This window comes from Calypte anna, chromosome 2, assembly GCF_003957555.1.
Source record: "Calypte anna isolate BGI_N300 chromosome 2, bCalAnn1_v1.p, whole genome shotgun sequence".
In the NCBI taxonomy this organism is placed as follows: domain Eukaryota; kingdom Metazoa; phylum Chordata; class Aves; order Apodiformes; family Trochilidae; genus Calypte; species Calypte anna.
Window position 1 is genome coordinate 52,246,530 of NC_044245.1, and position 24,637 is coordinate 52,271,166.

Below are 24,637 nucleotides of genomic sequence, written 5' to 3' on the forward strand. Positions count from 1 at the left end.
TCTCTGTATATAGTCACACCAAAAAGGATGTGTCGGCACCAGGAGCGTTCCTCCCTCCGTTAGGCGATTTCAGCCTGCCCTCTGCTGCAGGCTCGGCACACAGCACCCATCCCGCGAGCCTTTTGTTCCGATCCGAACCGCAGGGGCTGGGCCCGCCTTCCAAGGCCCACGTAGGGAAATAGGAAGCGGAGAAAGGGTAGCGGTGCAGGCACCTGCAGACCCACAGCGCTGTGGGTATCGCCCCGGGACGGAGGCATTTGTCATGTCCTCCCCCCCCTCCCAAAATCTGTCACAGGGGGGAAAGATGCCAGCAGACCCTGAGTTAAAACACAACAACCTGCCAGCACTGCATGGGCTGAAACACAGGGCAGCATCCTATTCCTGTGCACGTGGAAGTCAGGACGAGTACAGCTTGGACAAGGTAACTCCCGCCTCCAGGGAGAGCCTGAGGGTTGGTCTCCACAGAGGAACCCACCCCCGGCAACCTGCACAGGGAGGGAGCCCTTTGCCCCCCAGCCCTTTCTGCCAGGATGTTGGGACATTGTTTCTCCCCAGCAACTTCTAGAGCCTTTTTCCAGAGTGATCCCAGTCCAGGCTGCCATGGGACAAAGGTTACGTGATGTTATTTGAGGTCAAAGGTAAGAAATTACTTGAGGTCAAAAGCTACTTTATAAGGCATCTTCCCAGTGTGAGACCAGCCCAGCACTTGTCACAGGACAGAGGTTAATTTTGATCGCAGGACAGGAGTTATTTGAGGTCTGACTTTGCTTAGAGGTCATGGGACATATGTTACCTAAGGTCAGAGGTTATGTGGAGTCAAAAGACAACAGATACTGAAGATGTCCTTCGCTTGAGATGTCCTTCACTTGAGATCAAAGGACAGAGGTTACCTGAGGTCGAAGGACTAAGGTAAATCTATGTCAGAGATTGCTGAAAGTCAGTGGGAGAGAGGTTACTCGAGATCAAAGCTTACTTGAAGTTCCTCCACCAGATGAAATGTTTACTGAGGTCAGAGGTTCCTCAAGGTCAAAAGTAATTGAGGTTGCTCAAAGTCAAAAGTTCCCCAAGGTCAGAAGTTACTCCAGGATAAAGGTTACTTCAAGTCACAGACCAGAAGTTACTCTAGGTGAAAGGTTAATTGAGGTAGCATCTCCCCAGCACCTACACCAAAAAGCAGAACCCAGTCTCTGAGGCATTTTTGACATGCTAGATGCTGTCAATGCACATCAACACAAGCCCTCGAGCATGGCTTGAGGCCAGCTGGCTTGGAGGGCCTGTACCCACACAACACACAAGTTTCTCTTTACAATTTGGTTAATAAAATCAGCGGCCAGCTTCTCCCAAGGATTTAGAAACACTCCCTTTGATGCCAAAGAAACAAAAAAAATTAGAGGAGCTACTACAGAGATACAGTTGTGATCAGGGACTATTGCTTTCAATTAGCTGAATTAGATGCAATACTAAAGTCATCATTTGGGATTAACAGTAAAGTGTATGCTTGTCAGTAAATGCTACTATAGTTCCAAATTTGAGTGCAAACCAGAAAAATCTCAGCCTGAGTATAAAGAGTTTGGCTATTTGTCAGAACAGAAAAGCCTAAGGCAGAGTACTTAAAACAAACCTGAAGAAGAAAAAAGAAAAAAAATATATCCCCTCCTTCCCCCCCCACCACCAAAATACATTAAAAAAAAACCAAACAACAATCTAGCAGTATTAACTATTACGACAAAAAGTCCCAAATCCTCCCCACAAACAATACAAAAAAGCAATTTTGAGTGTTGCTCTGCTGTAAATGCTTATCTTTTCAAGAGCTAGAACTTTCAAAATCGTTACTTCTAAACTTGAGCTTTGTAGCTTTATCCTACATTCAGCACTTAAAAACACAGTCACTCAGCTTAGTCTGCTTTAATGTTTTGCCAGGGTAAGTATCAAAAAATAAGTTTTGAGATGCAAATCACTTCAAAAGCAATCACATTTTAGTAAGAAACAAGTACACCTCTCAACTAACACAAAGAAAAATTTACTTTCCAAAGAATTTTCTTGCTGTTTTCCACTACCTAGTAATGGGTAATGTGGTTTCAGTAAGTCAAGGTCCAAATATTGCCTCAAGGTACTTCAAAATAGCAAAGAACTAGTTCCAACATCTGGATCCTACAGATCAGCCCTAAAAGCACTAAAAATAATCCTACATTGTGTTTGGGACAACAGTGAAAGAACCATAAATACCTGCAAATGTCAAGCTAACAGCCAGGAAAAAAAGAAGATACTTGAAGACACTTTTCATATGGACTGAAAGGGAAAAAAAAAACCAACAAAAAAAAAAGACCTACTAGCCTTCACAATCATTTGGGTATTTCACTGATGAACCATAATTAATCTGCTTCTTAAAACTTCTTTTCTCATTAATTGCATTGAAAGTGTTTATGCACAATCAAATAAATGCTTGATTCCAAAGTCTCCAAGAGGATGTAATTGTAAAATATTGCCTCTACACAGCGATTGTCATAAGCAAGGTATTAATTACACTTTAAAAATAATTTTTAAAATAACCAAAACAACTTGTTGACTTGCTGGTGGGGGCCATTTATCTACTGGGAAAAGTTATGTGCCCTTTAAAACCATTTTGCCCAGCATAACACCCATGGTGCTGGGAGCTGAATGAAACCCACCCTAACACAAGTTCATGAAAGCAAAGTTTGAACTGCAGTTTCTGAAGGCAGAAGGACCTTACCATTTCTTCCTGATACAATCCAAGGGCAATACACTCCATTACCTTCAGAAATAAACACAACTAGCAGATATAAACACAGATATTATTACAGAGCAGCAGCTGGACCAAAAAGCACCTGCATACACACAGCCTGTAATTTCAATGGTACAGCAAGTGCCTTCTCCACAGCAGAAACTTACTTGGGGGCCCAAAAGTTACTTCCAACCTATCCAAAATAACACTTGTTTGAAGTCAAAGGACTGAAGAGAAAAGCCATGAAAACACGTTTTCTAACCGATTTTCTTTAATAAACTATAGAAGGACAAGATAACATTTCAACCAAAGTCATGACAGCTGCATGCTTAAAAGCAGATACATACATGTCTCTGGATTTTTCTGTTCTCTTTAGAAAAAATAAAAATAAAAAGGAGAAAAAACAGCATGTGAAAGATGAACTTAACACATAGACTTCTATACATATTCAAATAATAGCATACTACAGCAAGCAGTAACACAACTGAAAAAAAAATGTTTTAAGAGCAATTCCAGATCTAGGAAATTTTAAAAAGGAAATTTCAGTTCTGAGAACCTTTATGCTGAACAAGTTACACTTCTATACATCATTAAAATAAGTTTTAGAAGTTGAGGCACTAGAAACAACTTACACAATAGCTCAAATGCATCTAATGTGTGAACTGAAAAAAATCTACCAGCCACAGTGTAATAGAAATTCAGAACTTAAAAGGTTGCATTAGACTTGCACTTGCTCACATTGACACAGTGAAATTAGTGGAAAACTATTATTTTTCCAGTTAGAGTAAAATCAGGTTCTGATTGTTGGTTCCAATTATCTTCCTAGTATTTTCTCATTGTCCTTGCTTGCTTTGTATGTATTCTCATGAAGGAAAAAACTGGAGAGGTTCCTGTGGTACCCCACTTACCAATGTTGATAAAGACATGCAAAACATCTGTCCTTGAGCAAGATTGTATCTCCAGTGCTGTATCCCCTCACTTCAACCTTTTCCCCCACATCACTGAGCTTCTACAGGATTAATAAATTTGTTTAGAATTAAGATACTCACGTCCTACGAGGGATGCTTACTTCTACCTTTTGATCTGCATATTCTACAGGGGTCAGGGTCTATTAAAGACAAGTAGTCTTCACAAAGTAATCAGAGTGACCACATAGCAAGAACTTGAGACAGAAAGAAAGAAGCTCGTGGATTATGTCCCACTGCTTTCTTTAGGAGGAAGAGAATTCAATTTCCAGTGAGGTTTCCACCCAGATGCTACAATAACTGGTGCCTTCTAAACCCCTACATTAAAATATACCCAGTATTTTAATCAGGCACTTCAATAGAAAAACAAAGCAGTAACATTTAACATAGGTATTGTAACAGCTATTCCGTAAGGCCAGAACATCATGTACGTAAGCACTCAGGAAAATAACTGTCCCACAGAACCAAGTAACATGTGCCAAGGGCTAAAAGAATGCAAAGTCCCTCACCAGACAAGTATGCTTGGAAAAAAAGACTGAAAGATCCTTAGCAAATATTTGGTAGAAGCCATTAACCACAAATCTATATTCACTCTCTGATGCAAAATGTAGTGCAAGGTTATTAATCCCTTGAGAAGATGGATCCAAGAGTAACGTTTGATGTGTTTTAATTAATAAGATTCCCCCTCCCAAAAGAAAGAAAGAAAGAAAAAAAGTTTCTCCACTGATAAAAAGCTCCCTGAGGGAATACATGGGTTTTTTTCAAGGGAAAAAGGAAATAATTTAAAATTAGAATCTGTAAAGCTCCAACAATCAACAGTTGCCCTATTTTGAGCCGTAAGACGTATCTAATCAACGTTTCTTTGGAAAACAGGAATTAGATCAACTCCTAGGTTACATAGTCCTGTAAAAGTGACCCTGATGAACCTTATTTTAAGTAGTATTCTGGACACGAGAGCAACTACTAAAACAGTAATGAACATATTGTCATTTAATACACTTTAGAGTTACAGAAAAGCTCTACTGAAAGACTTAAATCTATCAACATTTAAATGGTTATTTATAGATTCTGTCACAAAAATACAGAATCAAGAAGAGGTGGAAAATCAGTTGTAAGGCTAAACATTTGAGAAGTTATCTACGTTATGCAAGACAAGGGACAAACGAAAAGAATCTACAGACACACAAACCACATTTTTACAGCAATAAGAACGCCAAGTGTTTAAACCATTCTTCAGTAATTTATTATTTTACTGATGATTTACAAGGCCTTGATTATTAGACAAAATAGCGTATTTTTACTAAACTCAAAAAAATACAAACCAATAGAGCATAGAAGGAAATGCTGTATGGTTCCATAGATATATCATACCCAGTGCACACACTGCTTCATTTTTCTCATCTGAACCCATTTGTAACTTACAGGATTTTTGCAAATAAATGTTTTTGTCTAGTCAACAGGGAGTGTACAGTTTCAATGAATTAGGCTCTAACTCTGGCATTAGTCTACAGTCTAAACCACTGCAAAGGGTCTTTCAAAATATTTAGTGTTTAGTGTAATCAAACACTGATCTAGATATTTTTGAGAAGTTAACAACAAACAGTTTTAGACTGCGTACAGTTCAGTCTGGTACATTAACCGAAGCTAAAAGGTTTAGTATGCGTATTGCCAATTTTCCCCAAATTTTAATAAGCAGAACTTCTTTGCAGGTACATTATTGCTGAGGGTAATAAGGCTGTTGAGGAAAAGGGAATCCAGGTTGTTGAGCTGGTGGATATGGTGCTTGTCCAGGAGTTTGATACACAGGAGAGGGTGCGTACGGCAAATTATACTGACCATGCATGTATGGATTATAGCCCATTGGCATCGGCATCTGAAAATACCTATGTGGGAGGGGAAAAAGAAGGACACTTTAGTTGTGAAAAACTGATTATGTTCTTTGCAAGTAACAACACACTGACTGCAAATTACTTCCTTTCTGTGCAGCAGAAAACGTGGCAACTTTCAAGAACCAAACTCGAAAAAAGGATGATGCGTGGAACGGAAACGCAGACAGAAGGCAGAGTAAAAGCAACTTGCTGAAACTAGAACTGATCTAAATTGATTCTCCTATGTTTGATATCATGATACATATTCTAACACTTTCTGAGCCTGCAACTGAAGGAGAGAGCAGCTGCCTTCAATTCTTCATAATCATTCCAAAAAGATGGAAAAAAGCATCACAACACAGTATCCTACTTAACCATTTTTTCCCTGTATTTTTCATCATCTTTAGCAAGACACTAAAATTTGAAAAAAGAGATATGCCTACACTTTTGAGATAAACAGCACCAACTGATTATGCAAGAGCTGGAAATCGTCACAAACCCATAGTTAAGAAACTGGAATCCTATCTCTCTTTTTCTTTAAAAAAACCAAATTACAAAAACTTAAAATTAACTCTCCCACAAATGGTACCAGCAAATTTCTCCAATAAAAATTACATTATTAAAATGTTAAAAAAAATTCTTGCTTCAGGCACTAAACATGTCTTCAATTAGAACAGTAACTGAATGTAAAATCTCTCATGTAACAAACAAGTGCTTTTAGATAAAGGGATAACAAAGAACTGCATAAATATTCCCACAGCTTACCCTGGGTAACCTGGGTAAGTTGGGTAAGGAGGTCCCTGTGCCTGTACAGGTGCAGTGCCTGGTGCAGGTGCACTGGCTCCTGGAATAGGAGAAGGAGCAGCAGCAGGAGGAGCAGCAGGAGGAGGAGCAGCTGTTCCAGAAGGTGCTGATACCGAAGAGGAACTGCTTGCTGCAGAAATCACTGGTGGTGGTGGCCGTGCTGGTGGCTGTGGCTTAGTCCCCTAGCAAGAGAAAGTGAATTAATCTGGAGCTTCTTTCTGGAAACCTGGGATTCAAAAGCTGTGGCTGTAAGATTGGCTGATTTTTATTTTCATTTTTTTTTTATTTTCATTTTACTCTATACAGGTAACAACATGAAGCATCTATAAAGCAATAAACCTTCCATTTCAAGTCTATAAAAATTACAAACACTAATAGTACATAGTCTGAAAAGTTTTTAGGCTTTCTTCATAATTTCATTTCAACACTATTCCAAATACACCAAAACATTAAGGAGTGATACGCAGAAATTATGGATCAGTTTGCTACTGCTAAATATGGACCTTCCACTTTCAACCCACTAATTCCATAGCATGTATTTACCACCATGGTTCTGGGTGCTGGAGTAGGAGCTGGTGACGCTGCAGGCTTAGTTCCTCCACCTGATGTGGTCTGGTATGTAGGCAGAGGAATAGAAGGAGCACTGGGCTCCCTAGCAATGCTTTGCTGCAAATCTCTATTAAAAACAAACAAGGAAACACAGCTTAGTTTAAGAGTTGTTTGTTATACAGTTCAGCAAGCTAAACTAAATCGATGCAACAGACTAAAATCCAGTCTTTAAAACATGATCACTGAGCTAGTTCAAACTACATTTGGAGTCCAAATCATTTCCACCAAAACAATCCTCTAGCAAGTCCTCTGATTTACTGTTACATTTGTTTTCTAATGATGTCTTTACATTCCAAGTCAATATTGGGTATCAATCACTGAATAAGCCAAAAGCTTTTGGATCAGAAATTATAGAACAGTCAGAACTTGTAAGCTTCACTGAAAATCTAAGGAAACCTCAAGGCTATGGAAATGGATAAAAATACATTTCAGCAGCTTTTACCTATAAAGAGATGTTCAAATGCATAAGAAAAACAATGTTGCATTGCTTACAGTTTGCCCCAAATTAACTAATATTGTATGCAAATTCCATGCATCTACCAGAATTGTTAAAAAAAGAAAAAATGAAAAAAAAAGTCCACTGGATAGCCCAATATCATATCAGGGTAAGCATTACTATCAAAAAAATCCCTGGCAAGAATCTGAATGGCTCTAAACATGAGCTTACAAGCTCTCTATTCTGTTATTTCTACTGCTGGAATTACTCCTGGTAAGATACTTCGGTATATAAAGAGGTTTTGGTGTCATGTTGTATCACAAGCTGCCACCAAACAGCATAATTTTACACTCTGCTTGTCATGAGAACTTCGAGGAAGCAGTTTTAAGTCACATGTTCAGAGTAACATAGTGCATTTCTCAATACAAAGATTCAATATTTGAGAATGGGCAGATTCAGAGAACCTTTTTAGGAAGCATTTAAAATTTCATACTATTGATATTTTTCTTCTGGAACAGAAGACAGGCAGAACTGACAAAGGTGTACAGTCCAGTCAGTAGCAAACTACAGGCTCCAATTATATAGCATGCAAAGGTGAGCCCCAAAGATAAAAAAGCAAATTGCCAAGTTTTGTATAAACTTGGTAGAAAAAACAATTCAAACTAATACTCCAAGAAAATTCTCCTTGCAGTTACCCCTTTAGTAAAAAAAGAAAAATGGAAAAAAAGCTGAAAATAATGTCCCAATGCTCTGCTACATACACATACTTCAAACTACTTGTTGCAGAGAAGTGGAGTAACTACTAAACACTATATTTTACAGAAGCTAAGAAAAAGGGATGGAAAAAACAATTTTTGAATTAAAATTATGCTTCAGATTGATGGCTTACTGAACAGCAGCACCATTCAGAGCAAAGTATATTTTGACCAGACACAATAAATATGAAACCTAAAACACTATTAAAACTGGCCCTCTAACAGGCAAGCACTACATGGGGAAAAAAAAAAATCTCTGGTTCTCACTGATTCATGAGATAGCAAAATTCAGCTGAATGTTTTATCAATAGTAAATCTATATCTTTAACGCTGAACCTTAGCATGTGAGAGATGCAAGATACTCAGATCTAAGCCTTGGTTAGACAAGCCTACAGCTTCCAAATTGCCTGAATCAAAGAGGTAGAACAGAGGTGGAAGGGGTTGCACACATTTACTAAAAATTGTTTTACAGGCACAATGCCCAACTGAAAAAGCACAGTGGTGCAAGGATGAAGTTAGGAAAGGTATAATTTGAGGGCTGAGGATACCATTTGCAACGTGGTACCTGACATGCAGAACCAGTGAAGTTTAACCAACAAACTTTAGTAACAACTGGCCCTTCTTATAAAAGGCTACATGCTTTGCTAAGTAATACCGATTAAAAAGCAAGACCTTTCAGTGACACTTCCCTCAAGAACCTAAAAATCATGGCTGAAGCATTCTGTATTAGCCTGAGCACAGCTGCAGGACAATGACAACATCAAACAACCTTCCTTCACATGAAGGACAAGATCTACTTCTCTCCCCAGCAGTACAGGCAACCCAGGTATCTAAGCAATGATAAAATATCAAACCAGATCAGACTACAGAGCAGAAGAGCAATACCAGTGTTTTCCCCCCTACAACACTGGGCAGATGGTAGGCAATCATGTTTTCAAGAATTTATCTAATTCTTCAAACCCAAATGACAACAGGAATAAGGAGCAGAAGTCAGAAGTTCCTCACAGGAAAGAATAAAATTATGAAGAGATGCATGCCAAGAAGAACTGAGAGTGAAATCATGTAAGAAGAAACTGATTCATGTTGAACTCTACATGGGTATAGCAGAGCAGAGTTCAAAGTAGATTTTCCCCATTTATTTCTCCTGTCAACTTTTCTACTTTTTCAGAGGAACGAAGAAGTAAGGTTAGCAATGAGGCAAAGAAGAAGTAGTAGTCTTAATACATCTCTTCTTCCTCTCTCGTTTCATCAAACACCATTAAAGGAAAAAAAAAACACAGCCCCAAAGATTAATTTCAGATAAATACTTAACTGTTTCTACAAAGCTTAAACAAAATATTGCAGCCTTACTTGAGCAGTTCATCTCTTTCAGTCTTGCGAGCAAAGACAATGTCACTGCATTTATTTTGGAATTTCAGCAGAATTTCTGTCAACTCATTGTAAAACTAGTGAAGAAAAGCAGAAAACATGCTCAATCAATTCTTTCAGACTCCACAACAGCATATTTCTACATACTGATCCAGATACAGGCACTGTGTTATTACAGTGCCCAGAACCTGCCACACCAGTGAAGTCTGCTACTGCATTTTATTCTGTTTCTCAAAAACAAATACTAGTCTGCTGTTGTTAATCCCTGTAATATATATATATAAACCAAAACAAAGTTGAGTTATATGTATGTGTATGTGTAAAAATATAAAAATAGTTTAATACAACTAAAAAATGTATTACAGCCATAACAAAACAAGATCACTTCTATGATTCTCTAAGTATTTTTTTGAAGGATAATTTATATTTTTCATCTTACTGCTTTTGGTCAGTTACATGCATTTCATTCATATAGACATTGCAGAGTTTTATTTCCTGCTTTCCATTAGTGAGCTATCAATACACCAGGAAAAAAGTACTTAATGCAGAGGCAGTAATACACCTTCTAGAATCACAGATCAATAAAAAAGCAAGCTAAATAAAGCCCTCCTCATCTCTCCTCATGTATGCAGTAGCAGTATATAAAATACAAATTTGATAAGGTGATTAAATACCATGGGAGAACAGATGAAAGATTTCCTCACATAAAATGGCTCATCTGGGTATTTCAGCATCCGTTCAGATGTAATTAACACGTTTTTCCCCATTTTAATACAAAGCAATGCTCCAAAAAGCATACTTTTTAGAGAAGAACAAAGAAGCCTTTCACAGCTGTCAAAAGCAATCAACATTCTAGCAACTCACTGTCCTCACTTCAGTAGTAAAATCCTTAAAAATGCAGCTCATATAGCATGTCTGTAAAGTTTATTATGATTTTTTGGTTCACATTTCACTATGTAAATAAAAGTTCTTCCAATCTCTTAAGCATTACCATACCTTTGTGCCTTCTTTTAAATTGGCTACAAGTTCCACAAAGTTGTCATTTGCTACAGCTAAGTTCTTCAAAACTTCTTCTCTTAAATTAGATTCATTGTTCGATTGTTTCATCTTTGAAAATTCCTGATGTGCATTCTTAAAAGAAGGGAAAAAAATAAGTAGTGAGAATAGTGCAAGCCAGTTCCATGTAAGATTCAGTACCTTTGGGTTTTTATCCTCTTGCTCATTGTTTCTACCTCATTTTCCCAATACCTACTTTTCCTCACCTTCCATCCAAACACTGTACTTCCCAATGCTTGTCTGGCAAGTGCAGTGGCTATTTCAGAACTATACATGAAGTCACTGGCAGTAGGTACAGCAGATAGCAGATAATTATCTGTTCTGTTGTGGGCTGCCTTCAGCTATTTCTCAAGTTCACACTACACCCTCTCTTTCAGGAGCTATACTAATATACTAATTAGGCCCTCTCCAGTACTACCCTCTATTAATATTGATTAGCACATAATGAAAGTCTGTATTTTTAAGAAGTGTTACCTCAAGTTTGGTTGACAAGAGCAAGCTATTAAAAGGACAGGGAAGTGGAAAACTTACAGAAGGATCACCTACATTGTATTTTTGAGGGGAAAATAAAAAAGCAAACTTAATAAGACTACTTCAGCTGTCAGGAGCAACCAAACTTGAACTCCAGGACTTTCTAATATCAAAGTAATATCCACAAAAATTTTGCCGTATGTCTCAAGAACCAGCCTCTAGAGTTACTGGCAAAATAAGGTTGAATTTATGTACCAGCTTTGGGAAATTCTCATTCATTTTTACTTTAACGAGCTTTGCACATGCTGGAAGTCAAACACATTGAAAGTATCAATTTGGAACAAACCAAAACATATTTCACAGACACTCATGTCTTCTAGTAAAGATTAAGGGCAGGTGTCCTGATGTCTCAAAAACAAATATTAAGATAGGATAAAAGGAAAATAAACAAAACTAGAAATTTCTTAACACACCAGTTAGGCTCCTTGCAAGGGCAAAGCTATCTGCAGAACTGGACCAAGAAAAAGGCAAAGAGAACTTGTATCAGAGCTCTGTGAGAGTCTGCTAAAAATTCCCACTTCTTTCTGCTAAACAAAACACACTCATTTATTTTTCAGTGATAAGAAGAGTAAAGGAGTATGAACTGGCCTTGGACAGAGTAACAAGAAAAAACAGTAGAAAGTAGTGCTCTAAAGTACTGGAGAAGTAGAGGAAGTGTTGTTCCTTAGTTTAAGAGGAAGGAATACATATATGATATTGTACCTGAATGTCTTTGAGAAGTTCTTCCTGTTTTTTTAGGGACTCCTGCACTTTCTGTGTGTAACTTCCATAAATTCTGTCCAACTCAGTCACAGAGATAGCCTCCTCATTTATAGCACCATCCTGCACAAGTGCAGTCAGGAATTTGCTTGTCATGTCAAAATTTACAGATTTCAGATCATTTTCCAGTTGCTCCCTCTCCTTCTTAATTTCATCCAGACGGGCCAGCAAAGTTCTTAAAACATTTACAACCTGGACAATAAAAATTGTCAGAAAATTATTACAGAAGTATAGTCTATCTTGCACTCCTCTCTGATGCTGGCAATGCTACTGTATAAGCATTTGTTTATACATGTGCTTCAGATAACAAACTAGGACAAAATGAAACAAAACAAAGATCTTCAAGTATTTCTCAAACTATATGCTTCTCTAAAGATCTACTTCCACAAACAACACTGAACTACACCAAGTTTTTTTAATGTATTTTTCTTTAACATGATCAGATAAGCTTCCAATAGGATATTTTCTAAAAAAAAACAGCCAAAAACACTTACTGCAGCTCACTCATATGAGAAAAATAATTATACTGCTGAAGATGAGCAACAACTTTCTTGAAAAGCAAGTTGGTGAAATGACAAAATATTTTAGAATACTGGGCTATGTCTTTTACATTCCCTAACTACCCCAACAACCTGAGCACTACACCACACCACCCAACATTACAGAAACATAAAACGTTCAATCCTTGATGAAAAACAGTGAACAATTCTGCTGTCCTTGGCGATTGAAACTGCTCACACTATGTGTAACAAAATATACTTCTTTTCCCTAAGTTAGTTACCTGATGTAACATTCCAGAAAAAAAGGGGGATAAGGGTCAGCTTTCATGCCAATTCATGTATTTTTGTTAAATGAATAAAACCTCTATTTAGAGATATTATTTTAAAATAATTTAAAATCGAGACAATGCTTTACCTCACTTCCTTGTAATGTTTTTGCTGGGTTGGCAGAGGGAATAGCTGCGTTGAGTTCTGACTCTGGCTTACACAGAAGTGCAATTGTATCCCGGTGAGCCTGATAGCGCTCTTTAACTTGGCCATCTGCTTGCACGGCTTTATTCAAAATGTTGTGGTAATTGGCTCCCTCTGGTGGCGGAAAAAAAAAAAAAAAAAAAAAAAAAAAAAAAGGTGTTTATATAATTTCAAAACTTTTTTAATCCCAGTCTTGCACCAGCGCAGCTTTCATGGCTTTCAGTAAGCCTTCCAACATTTTTTGTGAGCCTGCATATTATCAAGTTGCTGACTCATAAATGAAATTTAAGTTTCTAAGTTACGTTTTAAGAAGCACATAAACTGAGCACCTATATTAATGCTCCAGAGAAGTACACAAAAGTGTATGAACGAACACTGGTTTGAGCTACTCCCAACACTTAAACCCCTGTAAGTTTTCCAAACTAAGGCAAGGGCCTCAGTCTCTTGATAGCTTCCAAAATCACATATTAAATGCACAGAAAACATGCCACAGTGCTGGCCTCAAGTAGCTCAGCTAACTGCTGAAGAAAAAACAAATCAAACAAAACCCCAGAGAATAACATCTTGACAAGGGAAAAACACCTTGAGTACTGTGTCCAGTTCTGGGCCCCTCAGTTCAGGAAGGAGACTGAGGTCCTGGAGCAGGTCCAAAGGAGGGAAACCAGGCTGGTGAAGGAACTCGAGCACAAATCCTATGAGGAGAGGCTGAGGGAGCTGGGGGTGTTCAGCCTGGAGAAGAGGAGGCTCAGGGGAGACCTCATCACTCTCTACAACTCCCTGAAAGGAGGGTGTAGCTGGGTGGGGGTTGGTCTCTTTTCCCAGGCAGCTCTCAGCAAGACAAGAGGACACGGTCTCAAGTTGTGCCAGGGGAAGTTTAGGTTAGATATTACAAAGAATTTCTTTATGGAGAGGGTGATCAGACATTGGAATGGGCTGCCCAGGGAAGTAGTGGATTCTCCATCCCTGGAGATATTTGAAAAGAGACTGGATGTGGCACTCAGTGCCATAGTCTAGCAATCGCAACGGTGTTTCAAGGATTGAGCTTCATAATCTCTGAGGTCCCTTCCATCCCAGCCAATTCTATGATTCTATGAAAACACACTAAAGCATTAAGAGGTAATTGCAACCACATTCTTAGAAGGGCAGCTGTTTTTCATTACAGATACTTTCTGAAACTTCAGCTTGCAATGAGCAACTCCAGGGATGCCAAAAGCAGCAGCAAATTCTTTGCTTTCACATCACCTCTCAACTTCAAATCCTGATGCAGAGTGCAGTAAGGGTATTTCAGCATAACCTCCCCTCAGCTGAAATTTTTATCTTTAAAGACAGTATCAGAGCACTGAAAGCTACTTTATTTTACACTATGAGAATGCACATTTTTAGAGCACCACAACATCAAAAGCATGAAACATGAACTTTACCTGATCTTAAAGGCTTATAGAGATCACTGGATGGTGTTCTCTGCCAACGCTCTTTGAATTTTGTTCTCAAGTCATTATCTGTAGTTTCTTCTTCATCTAGCAATCTTAGTGACTACAACAGTAAAATATTACATGCATTATAAGCCATTCTAAACATGAAACAGCTACAAAACACACAGCTAGTGTAGAAAGTATAAATAATGCTCAAGTATTCTTTATCAATTTAATTTGGCAAAGAAAAATAGGCATAAAAAGGACAAAACACTCTAATTTCTTTAGAGTGCTTACCCTCTCAGCACCATTTTAAAAACAAAATACTTGTAAGGGAATATACCTATATGACAGTACAGTTCTTATATGGACTAACCACTTAAATGATATATTTTTAAAGTGCTACTAAAGCTACAAGCATTTTTCATAATTGTGCACATTTTCTATTGCCATTGAAAATGTTCAGTGATGGTCTTCCAAAAATGTTTTAGTGTTAGCAGTTGCTGAGCTTACTTCATCTAAAATTTCTTTGTTCCTTTGTAGCAGTTCAGGCAGATCTTTGATCAGCTGATCAACAGTCTGAATTCCTCCCTGTTCAATCACGGACTTTGACTTGTTCAAAATAGACTGAGGGACAGTATCACCAGACACATCTTCAATAGCAGCAGGAAGATTGAGGGAAGCCAACACACTGAAAAAGTCAACATGTAAAATAACTTACTTGCAGTATTAGATGGGTTTATCCTGTGAATAATACTGCTATCCAAACAATCACACAGTCAATTATAACAGAAACAGAGTATAACATACTCCTGGACAAAAATTTCCATGTGAAAGCTATAAACTTATTCCTACCCTGTACACCTCATCAAAATAAGTTTCAAAGCCCTTAGAAACCTAGATACAACCTAGGCTTTTCACACTTAAATATATAGGAAATATTGTCAGTAGTAACTATCTGTAATCTTTATTAAATTTAAAAAAAAAATAAACCATTTTGACTACACTCCTATTTTTCAGTTGATTTTTTTAAAAAATAATTTATTATTTCCTATAACAAACCAAATTTTAAGGGAAAAAATATAATGTACTGAGTCACTGGTAAAATTTAGCTGACCACTGGAATGTGAAAATCCTTCTAGACTTTTAGAACTGTAATTTTTTCTGAGCAAAAGCAAAAAACGAGGAAAGACTAAAGAAAACTAATTATTTGTTCTTAATATACCTTCAGTCTTAACATCTGCAGAAAAGTGGTTCTAAATACCCCTGCTATAGCTTAAGTTTGACAGCCTGCCATACAGTAAAAAAAACCAACCAAAAAACAAACAAACAAACAAACAAAAACACCACAAAAATCCACTGCTCTAACTTGGATGTCTGCAGGCTGCAAAGCAATCAGTGTTTACAGCCTGTTCCACAACTCCTCTCGATAGATTCAAGAAGCTGCCATACTCACCCATTTGCCAGATTTGTGGCTTCTCTCATCTGGGCTATTGACCTGTTTACTAGCTCTGCCTTTCTCTGGTTATAAGCATTCACAGACTGCTGAACTTGCAGTGGAACCATCTTCTCAAACAAGTCTGCAATTGAAGTAGTTTAAATTACTCAAGATGCCCTGAGAAGTTAAAAGGACACAAACACCTTCACAGCTCTTTTGTACAGGTTGAAACTACAAAGAGTGATCTAAATAGTTTAAGATACTCTTCCCCACTCTTCAAGATGTCTTAAAAAAAACTCTATTTCTTCAGATATTTCAACGAATTTCAGGTTTTGAGACCAAAATTGATTTAGAAATAATCTCAAGGCATTATATTTAAAACAGTTGTAGGAATACAAATGAGGTTTCCCACATGGCTTAATTGCTAATTCTGCTTTTTTAACTGAAGAAAATGGGAAAGAGAGGATCATTTTTCAGAACTCCCCTGGTACAGTCAACAAACCCAAGATTTTTCAGCTTTACAGAAGGCTATCAACTACATTATTTGGAATGTAAAATTCAATACTCTTCCCTTGCATTAGTTTCCTTCTGAAATTAGAAGGGTTGGTTTAATATAGGATATGCTGAGAAAACCTTTAAGAGAAGGGCACATTGCAGATAGTGATTTTCAACCTATGGTTTACTCTTCCAGTATTTCATCAAGTAGTAGAACAACAAAGTGGAGGAATGTCACTTTCAAACACAGTGCTATACACTTAATACAACTGAAAATCAAATGTTTACTTTTTCATGGTACAAATGAACTTTGGTGGCCATGTGTTTCACCAGGTAACCATTTCCCTGTGGACACCACACACTTGGCTTACCAGTGAATTTCTGACTGAGGGGAACAACAACTGGAGTAGACTTCACAAGACTGGCTTTTCCAATGGACTCCAAATCTTTCAGGTCAGGAACACGGTCATGGTAGATGAAATCATTGTCTTTTTTGGCAGCTGTAAGTGCACGGTTGATTTTGTCAACCAGATCTTTAACATTTATATACTCATCATAACGAGATGCCACTGTTTTCACCAAATCTGCTGCATGCTAAAAAAGTTTAAAATATTGTTAAATTAAAATACATTGTTATAAATTTAAGTTAAAAATTAAGTTAAAATAATAGCCTTTCCTTCTCTTCCACATAGCCAAGCAACTTCTACCAATGCATATTATTGATATTTTTTCCCTTAAGAAAATATTCCCCATTCATATATCAAAAAGAAAAAAAGGATATTTTACTCATTAAAATAATTCATTGGGTGGAAAAAAAACCCTACCAACCAATAACCAAGTTAGTATCTCATAAGAGGTTTCACTATGACTCCTGAAAATCCAAAAGCAATCATGAATTACAGGCAGTAATACTTAAAACACCCAAACACAAAAAAAAAAGGGGGAAAAAAAAAGGAAAGAAAAGGGAAAAAAACACCACCACCATGCCATTGTCATGTTGTTCCTTGAAACCCAAAGCTTGTTTTTGCAGGTACTGCAAATTGTTTCACAAACTTTGTTCACACTCATGTAGAGGCCACAGTCCTGCTTTTTGTATCTGGTGCTAACACCCATCTAACCTTGGGCTCAGAAGCTATAGAAATTATGCTGGAATCCTACTGCAAATTAAAACAGAACATAAGGTGTAGTGAAATGAGGCAACCAGGTGCCATTAATTCCCAGGTAGTGGGCATGAGCTTGTGTTAAACCCACCTGTGCCTGATTAGGGTGGCCCCCCCTGCGCATGAGCAGGACCAGGGGGCCAATCCTAATTAGGCACAGGTAGGCTTAACACAAGGTCATGCCCACTACCTGGGAATTAGTGGCACCTGGTTGCCTCATTTCACTACAATAAGGTCTGCTCTCTCTTCTGTCTGCTCAGCCAAGATGCAACCCTGAAGTACCTGCTTCTTCTACATCCACTTTACCACAAAACATTGCCCTTTGATACTATTTGCTCAGTCCTGATCACACTTCTCTTGTGAAAGCCTAACATCATAATACTGAGCACCAATGTAAGCTGAGGTTTACATAAACTCACAAGAATTAAAAAACTGAAACTTCTTTGGATTGTGGAGAACCTGAGCGACCTTAAAAGTGAAATGTGTTTGAAATTTACCAATCATATCAATTGTGCCAATCATATATCACTGCTATGGGTTTGATGCAGTGCTACAGTCTAAAAAGCATTTGTTGGAAACAGAATTAGAGGAGAAATAAAGGTGTATACAAACTTTAATTTGTATATATTTAAAATTTCATAAGAATTTACATTAATTTCCCCCCCCCCATTTTAATCTTAGTTCTAATTTTAAAAAGGGAAATATAAAGTTGCTACTTTGGGATCAGTGTTGGGCCCAGTTCTGTTCAATATCTTCATTGATGATTTATATGAAGGGATTGAGTCCATCATCAGCAAATTTGCAGATGACACTAAGATGGGGGGGAGTGTGGATCAGCTGGAAGGCAGGAGGGCTCTGCAGAGGGACCTGGACCTGGAGAGTTGGGCTGATTCCAACGGGATGAGGTTCAACAAGGCCAAGTGCCGGGTCCTGCACTTTGGCCACAACAACCCCATGCAGCGCTACAGGCTGGGCACAGAGTGGCTGAGAGCAGCCAGGCAGAAAGGGACCTGGGAGTCTGGATTGACAGGAAGCTGAACATGAGCCAGCAGTGTGCCCAGGTAGCCAAGAAGGCCAATGGCATCCTGGCCTGTATCAGGAACTGCATGGCCAGCAGGTCCAGGGAAGTGATTCTGCCCCTGTACTCAGCGCTGGTGAGGCCACACCTCGAGTCCTGTGTCCAGTTCTGGGACCCTCAGTTTAGGAAGGAGATTGAGGTGCTGGAGAGGGTCCAAAGGAGGGCAACTGGGCTGGTGAAAGGACTCGAGCACAGATCCTGTGAGGAGAGGCTGAAGTAGCTGGGGCTGTTCAGCCTGAAGAAGAGCCTCATCACTCTCTACAACTCCCTGAAAGGAGGGTGTAGCCAGGTGGGGGTTGGTCTCTTTTCCCAGGCAAATCTCAGCAAGACAAGAGGGCACGGTCTCAAGTTGTGCCAGGGGAGGTTTAGGTTGGATATTAGAAAGAATTTCTTTACAGAGAGGGTGATCAGACATTGGAATGGGCTGCCCAGGGAAGTAGTGGATTCTCCATCCCTGGAGATATTTAAAAAGAGACTGGATGTGGCACTCAGTGCCATGGGCTGGTAACTGCAGCAGTAGTGGATCAAGGGTTGGACTTAATGATCTCTGAGGTCCCTTCCAACCCAGCCAATTCTACTTCATAGCAACGGTATTTTTTTTAAAATTATCAAAAAGGATGCTAAATTTCTAATTTACATTAATTATGGAGGTCTTTTAATAACTATGGGGACTAGGATTTAAGACTCATTTTACTACACGTATTAAATACGACAATATAGGGCTTTTACTTCCAACAACATGCTGTTCATGAAGCAGTGTTAAATAAGTAATAATGGAATATCTCCCCTCAGATGTCAAGCTTAAAAAGCCCAAACAAACAAATAAGACACTCGTGACAAAAAAAATCCACCAAAACTTTAACCACTAAAGTATGAGAAAATCTTTGAGAAGGGCACATTGCAAGTAGTGATTTCCAACTTTAAAAGATTTTTTCATTTAAGTAGGAAAGAATGAAAGGATACTTCCTGTAATAGGAAATTAACATTACATGAATTAAAATCGCAGACATAAGTCAATTTATTATTTAACAATAATAATAAATTTGATAGCCAACCTATCAAGGGTAAGCACTAAAATTCAGATTTGACAATTCAGATTTGACACTCAAGCATGAGCAACAGATACACCTCCATCTACCACTTAGCAACATAAATATAACAGCTTTCTAGTAGAAGTTCAAGTGGGCACTTCATTGTCATGCAAGTATCCAAAAGCTTCAACCTCTATCCTGTACTCAATAAATACACAATAATAACTTTAAAAATATCTCCACACCCTCCTGCATATCAATAAATAGATATTGAACCCATCTTCTACAACGTCAGTTGAAGCCGCACTTCATTTTTTTAATTTTGTTTTTCCCAAGGAGCAGGAGACTTGAAAAAAGCAGTTATTTTTAACCTTTTTTTTTTTTTTTTTTAAATCTACTGTGCTTAGCACATGAGAAGACCTTACCCACTACAACATCTATAGCAATGTCCCTCTAGAAACCAGATTAAAAAAAAGCTATAAAGCCTAAAAACAGGGTTTTCAAAAATTACTCAGATTTAAATCAGGATTGCAGAAAAAAAGGTAGGTAGAACTGTAATGTTTTAGGGATTTTTAAATAACATTACAAGAGAAAACTTACTAACAAATCTGTTATATTAGCAACATTGAGGTAAAAAGCCTATGCAAACATAAAGATCCAGGCTTAACATGTCGAGCAGTAACAAACTGCCCCAAAAATCACTGACATAGACCTTTATAAAACCTACGGCAATCTCTCACATTTGCAGCTGCTAATAATTCAATGAACATGATAAACATGCTCAGTAATGTTTTAGTACGTTTAATACTTAGTTGTTGGAATTTTAGAACTCTGAGCTAGGTTTTCAGAGAAGAAAAAAGCTACCCACCTGTAACCTCCCGATTTCTTCACCAAATTTTTTCTGCTGTTTTGCCAGGATAGATTGATGGTATTCTGCATTGGCCTGCATAATGCAGTGCTTTGCAGCCAGAACAGGAAACACCTCCTGGAAATAAAAATACTGACCAGGGCAAAGTCCAACCACATTAACCACCACAGACAACATGGGATGCAGGAAGAAAAAGGAAGAAGAGAAGGAAATTAGAATCACCCAATTAATGGTTTAGATAGGTTAAAACATAAAAGGTAAATGTCAGAGACCACGTGACTTCACATGGATTGAATCCAGTTTTGTTTTTTTTAAAATCTGTCCTTGCAAAATTCTTAGTGTCCATTATTTTAGATAAACTTCAATTGAAATTCAAGCCATGAAGTCGCAACGTTTACTCTGAAGATTAGAAATGCATGCATATATTAGAAAAGACAGTTTCAAGAACACCACCAAATGCCCCCAAGACTAAGCCAAGACAAAGAATTCATAAAAGAAGAGGGGAAGACAGGTTTGGTTTTTTCTTTAACAAAGCAATTACACTTAAAATAGCAGCAGGCCTATCAAGAAAGGAGCACTGAATTTATGAAAGCAAAGAACAAATAAACAGGGACAATAACCACTGATACAGAATAAACTTAAAAGTCATTTTTAGACTTCTTTATAAATGCACTTTGCTTTGCAGGAGTACCAACCAAGACATGAATACAACATTATGCAGCAGCCCACAGCATAGGCAAGGTTTTTGATGAAGAATTTGGCCTTACTGTTTTGTTTCTTAGATCAAGGAGCACTACAAGACTGCAAAGACCACAGTATATATGTGTATATATGTGAAGACCTGCTCCTTCACATTGGTGCAGACTTGCTGCTCCCACAGAGATGGGGAAAGGGGTAATTACAAAAAAAAAAAAAAAAAAAAGGAGACTAAATTGGAATAAAAAAAAATCTGGGAGGCCTTGCAACTAGAGTCTAAAGGCAACCTCTCCTTCATACTCCTGAACATCTATCTGCTCTCAGGCCTGGTTTTACCTCATGGAACCAGCAAGCCTTACTCTGCTTTTTCCAAATAATCGACAAGCACATTGTGCAGCTGGAACAGCAGCTTAGAAAGGTCCACAAGATCAAAGACCAAGCAATGGCTTTATTGTATTTCATTGCCTCTCAGAAATCAATCATAAACATAATACCTACATAATAAGTACATAATACCTACATAATTTCTCACATAATAAGTGAGAACCAAGCCTCTCTCATAATAAGTGAGAAATAAGCCCAACCTGTAATATGCCATAGAACGCAGAAGAGGAAATATGTACATACATTAAAGAATCTATCAAACTGCAGGGAAGCAAGATACCAATCTAACTTCTAGAACTTTTATTTTTTTTACCTAAACTCACTGACTGGCCTACAAAGGCATTTGTATAGTTGACTGCCTAAGAATAAAAAGGCATACTTTCACTTAAGCACAAGTAGACCTTACCCATACAGTTCCTACCATGATTAAGATTCTATTCTGCATTAGAAACCAGAAGGTGGGGTAGAATTAACAATTACCTGATTTTTTTTTTCTCAAAGGGAATACAAGTGTCTTCGGCAAATACTTTAGCAATTATTTGTCTAAGATTGCATATTAAACTTTTTAAAGGGAGACCAGTATTGCCACATCACAGTACTTAAAGGGTGGCTACAAGAAGACAGAGACTCCCTTTTTACAAGGAATCACAGGGAAAATACAAGGGGTGATGGGTGCACATAACTCCTGGGTAGATCCCAATTAGACATGAGAAGAAAATTTTTCACTATCAAAACAGTTAGACATTGGAATAATATCCTTAAAGAATGAGTGGATTCACCAACACTGGACATTTTTAAGTCTGAGCTTGACAAGATGCTGGATCATCTCATCTAAGTCGTATTGCTACCTGCAAAAGTTGGAAGAGATGATCCTTGAGGTCCCTTCCAACCTGGCATGGTGTGATTCTATGATACTAAGTTAAAGGACTAGACATCAACCACTTAAATTTATAATAGTAAAGATATTTTAAAGTAGATTTTCTACATGTTTTAGAAAATCTGGTATATTTCACATTTGTAAAATGAAAGTCCACTGCAAAGTGGCACAGTAATTTTAGAGTTCTGAAACTTAATTAAAAAAAACCCCTGGAAATTAACAACAAAGCATGCTCCCCAGGGACATTCACACACTAAATTAATGCACTATGGAAGATAAACTCCTACTTGGCTAGGTAAATTTCAAGAGCCAAACAGTATCAAAAGTAGGTATATCTTACACAACTTTTATATTTGTAGCACTGCACAAAAAGTTTTCTACTATCTTACTATTTGGATACAATTGATACATTTGATACACTGAAAACTTGCTTGGTTTTATTTGTTATTTATTCAGAAAGTATGAAAAAAGTTGCTTCTGTCCAATGGCACTCAACTCAGAGAAGATTAAGGTGAGATAATTTACAGGTATCAAGGGTTTTTTGGGGCGTAGAGGATGAGTAGAAGGGAGGCTGAAGGACAGAGGACACACACTGACTTCCTGCCATATTTTTCATTAACAAATAAGTGAACATTTCCACTAGATTCATGCTGGCAACATGAGAGCAAATTTGACAAGAACAGATTTGAGACTAGAAGCCATTTAAGCCCCATTAGAAAGTGTTAGTTTGAAAACCAGATTTAGTAAGGCATTAGGTACTAAGAAGGCATCCCTAAACACGACCATAAACATTTCAAGTTCACTTTAAATGAAATGTATTGCAAGTGAACACAATTCATGTAGTAAGATTTGACTTAAAAAAAAGCCAAAAAAACACTGAATTTTCCTCCTAGATTCTTAACTGTTACTGATTAGTTTCCCTGAAATAGAAATATGTCAGTTTTTCTTGAGAATACATTTTAAGTGTATTTCATCATGTATACTCTAAGCAATAACAGCTATTCACAGTAAGTGGATTCGAGATTATTCCCATGAAAGTTACTAACCTTGGGCAAAGTATCTTTATATTGACATTGTTTGTAAGCATCACCATAGTAATCTGCAGCTTGATTAGCTAGTTTAGCTATGATACCATCTTTCATTTTATCTGGAGAAAGGGGGAGAAAAAAAAAAAAACAATTATTATTATCATCAATTTTTACAAGTGGGCAGATAAATTACTTAATCTTCAAGCAGCAACAACTGCATCCCAAGGCTACAGTTTTGCATGATAGCTCCAAGGTGTTATCCTATTCTTCTCTTGACACCAAGCTGCAGTTTCCAGATCTTCTACTTGTATCATGACACTGAAGGTTCAGTCAGTTGTACAAGAAATCTGGCAGCTGTTGGCATTGATGCAGGATTAAGAGTGATGCTGTAGCTGAGACAAGTGGCAAGCTGCCAATGAAAGCTGCAGTCCCACTCTGGTAGCTTGTTCCCAGCCCTTCCCTTGTGCCAGCACAAGCATTTGTGCAGCCGCAGTCAAAGAACTTTGCTTCAATCTCGTCAGTAAATAACAATTAATTTACAGCAGTTATCAGTCCTCTAACCCAACTCCACATCAGGACTCTCAGAAATTTGCAAAAGTACAACAGATAAGAAGAGACTGGTCCTTCCTAAAGCAGTTCACACTCACTGCTAGCTTACAGTGAGCATAGAAACACCATTCCTGCACATAAATAACTACAGTTCATCCAAGTGGTATCCACTACTTCATATCAGAGCTGCAACAGCATAGTGGCAGCAGTGTTCCCTGCCTCGCATACTCACCCTGTTCTCAAATATAAAACTGTTAAAATAGAAACATCCATCTATCTTTATCTCCTTTTGTAATTCCTTCTGGCCTCAGCTAGCAAGTCATCCTTCCAAGAAAAGAAGCTATCAATGCAGAAAATTGGCTCTCCACTCCAAATAGCTGCCCTTGCAAAAAGGTATCCTCTGATTTGGGTGATTTTTATGTACTCTCAGATTGGTAACTGAGTGGGAGGTATGGGGAGATGAGGAAGTCTACAGGGAATGCCTGATTGCCAAAATTAAATGAATACAGTTTCCAAGTGGGCTGTTCATCCAGGCATGTTCACCCATCTATCAACTACACTTGAGGCATGAGCTATGATACAATGTGTTTACCTTCCATGAGGTAAATGCACTTAAGTTATTCCAGAAATACCTTATCACTATGGAACAGGATTTAGATGGCAAACAGAGAAAGGAGCTTATGAGGCCAACAAGAAAGCTGGGGCAGGGCTTTTTTTGACATGGAATTGTAGTGAGTTGCCTTCAACACTTCCAGG

General features: G+C 37.9%; 1 protein-coding gene across 2 annotated transcripts in view; it reads right to left on the reverse strand.

Moving 5' to 3' along the window:
• Positions 1-4,928: 4,928 nt before the first annotated feature.
• Positions 4,929-24,637, reverse strand: part of PDCD6IP (programmed cell death 6 interacting protein) — a 34,814-nt gene continuing 15,105 nt past the window's right edge. Inside the window, exons 6-18 of one of the 2 annotated variants that reach the window (XM_030445080.1) lie at positions 23,351-23,451; positions 20,348-20,464; positions 16,582-16,804; positions 15,734-15,857; positions 14,791-14,968; positions 14,287-14,398; positions 12,810-12,979; positions 11,838-12,086; positions 10,545-10,679; positions 9,531-9,625; positions 6,924-7,056; positions 6,342-6,562; positions 4,929-5,591 (exon numbers count right to left, since the gene is read on the reverse strand). In XM_030445080.1, coding sequence (XP_030300940.1) covers positions 5,423-5,591; positions 6,342-6,562; positions 6,924-7,056; positions 9,531-9,625; positions 10,545-10,679; positions 11,838-12,086; positions 12,810-12,979; positions 14,287-14,398; positions 14,791-14,968; positions 15,734-15,857; positions 16,582-16,804; positions 20,348-20,464; positions 23,351-23,451 — 2,027 coding nt within the window. In that variant the 3' untranslated portion in view covers positions 4,929-5,422. Of the gene's footprint in view, positions 5,592-6,341; positions 6,563-6,923; positions 7,057-9,530; positions 9,626-10,544; positions 10,680-11,837; positions 12,087-12,809; positions 12,980-14,286; positions 14,399-14,790; positions 14,969-15,733; positions 15,858-16,581; positions 16,805-20,347; positions 20,480-23,350; positions 23,452-24,637 lie in introns of both variants that reach the window. The other variant, XM_030445079.1, reaches the window with a different exon arrangement.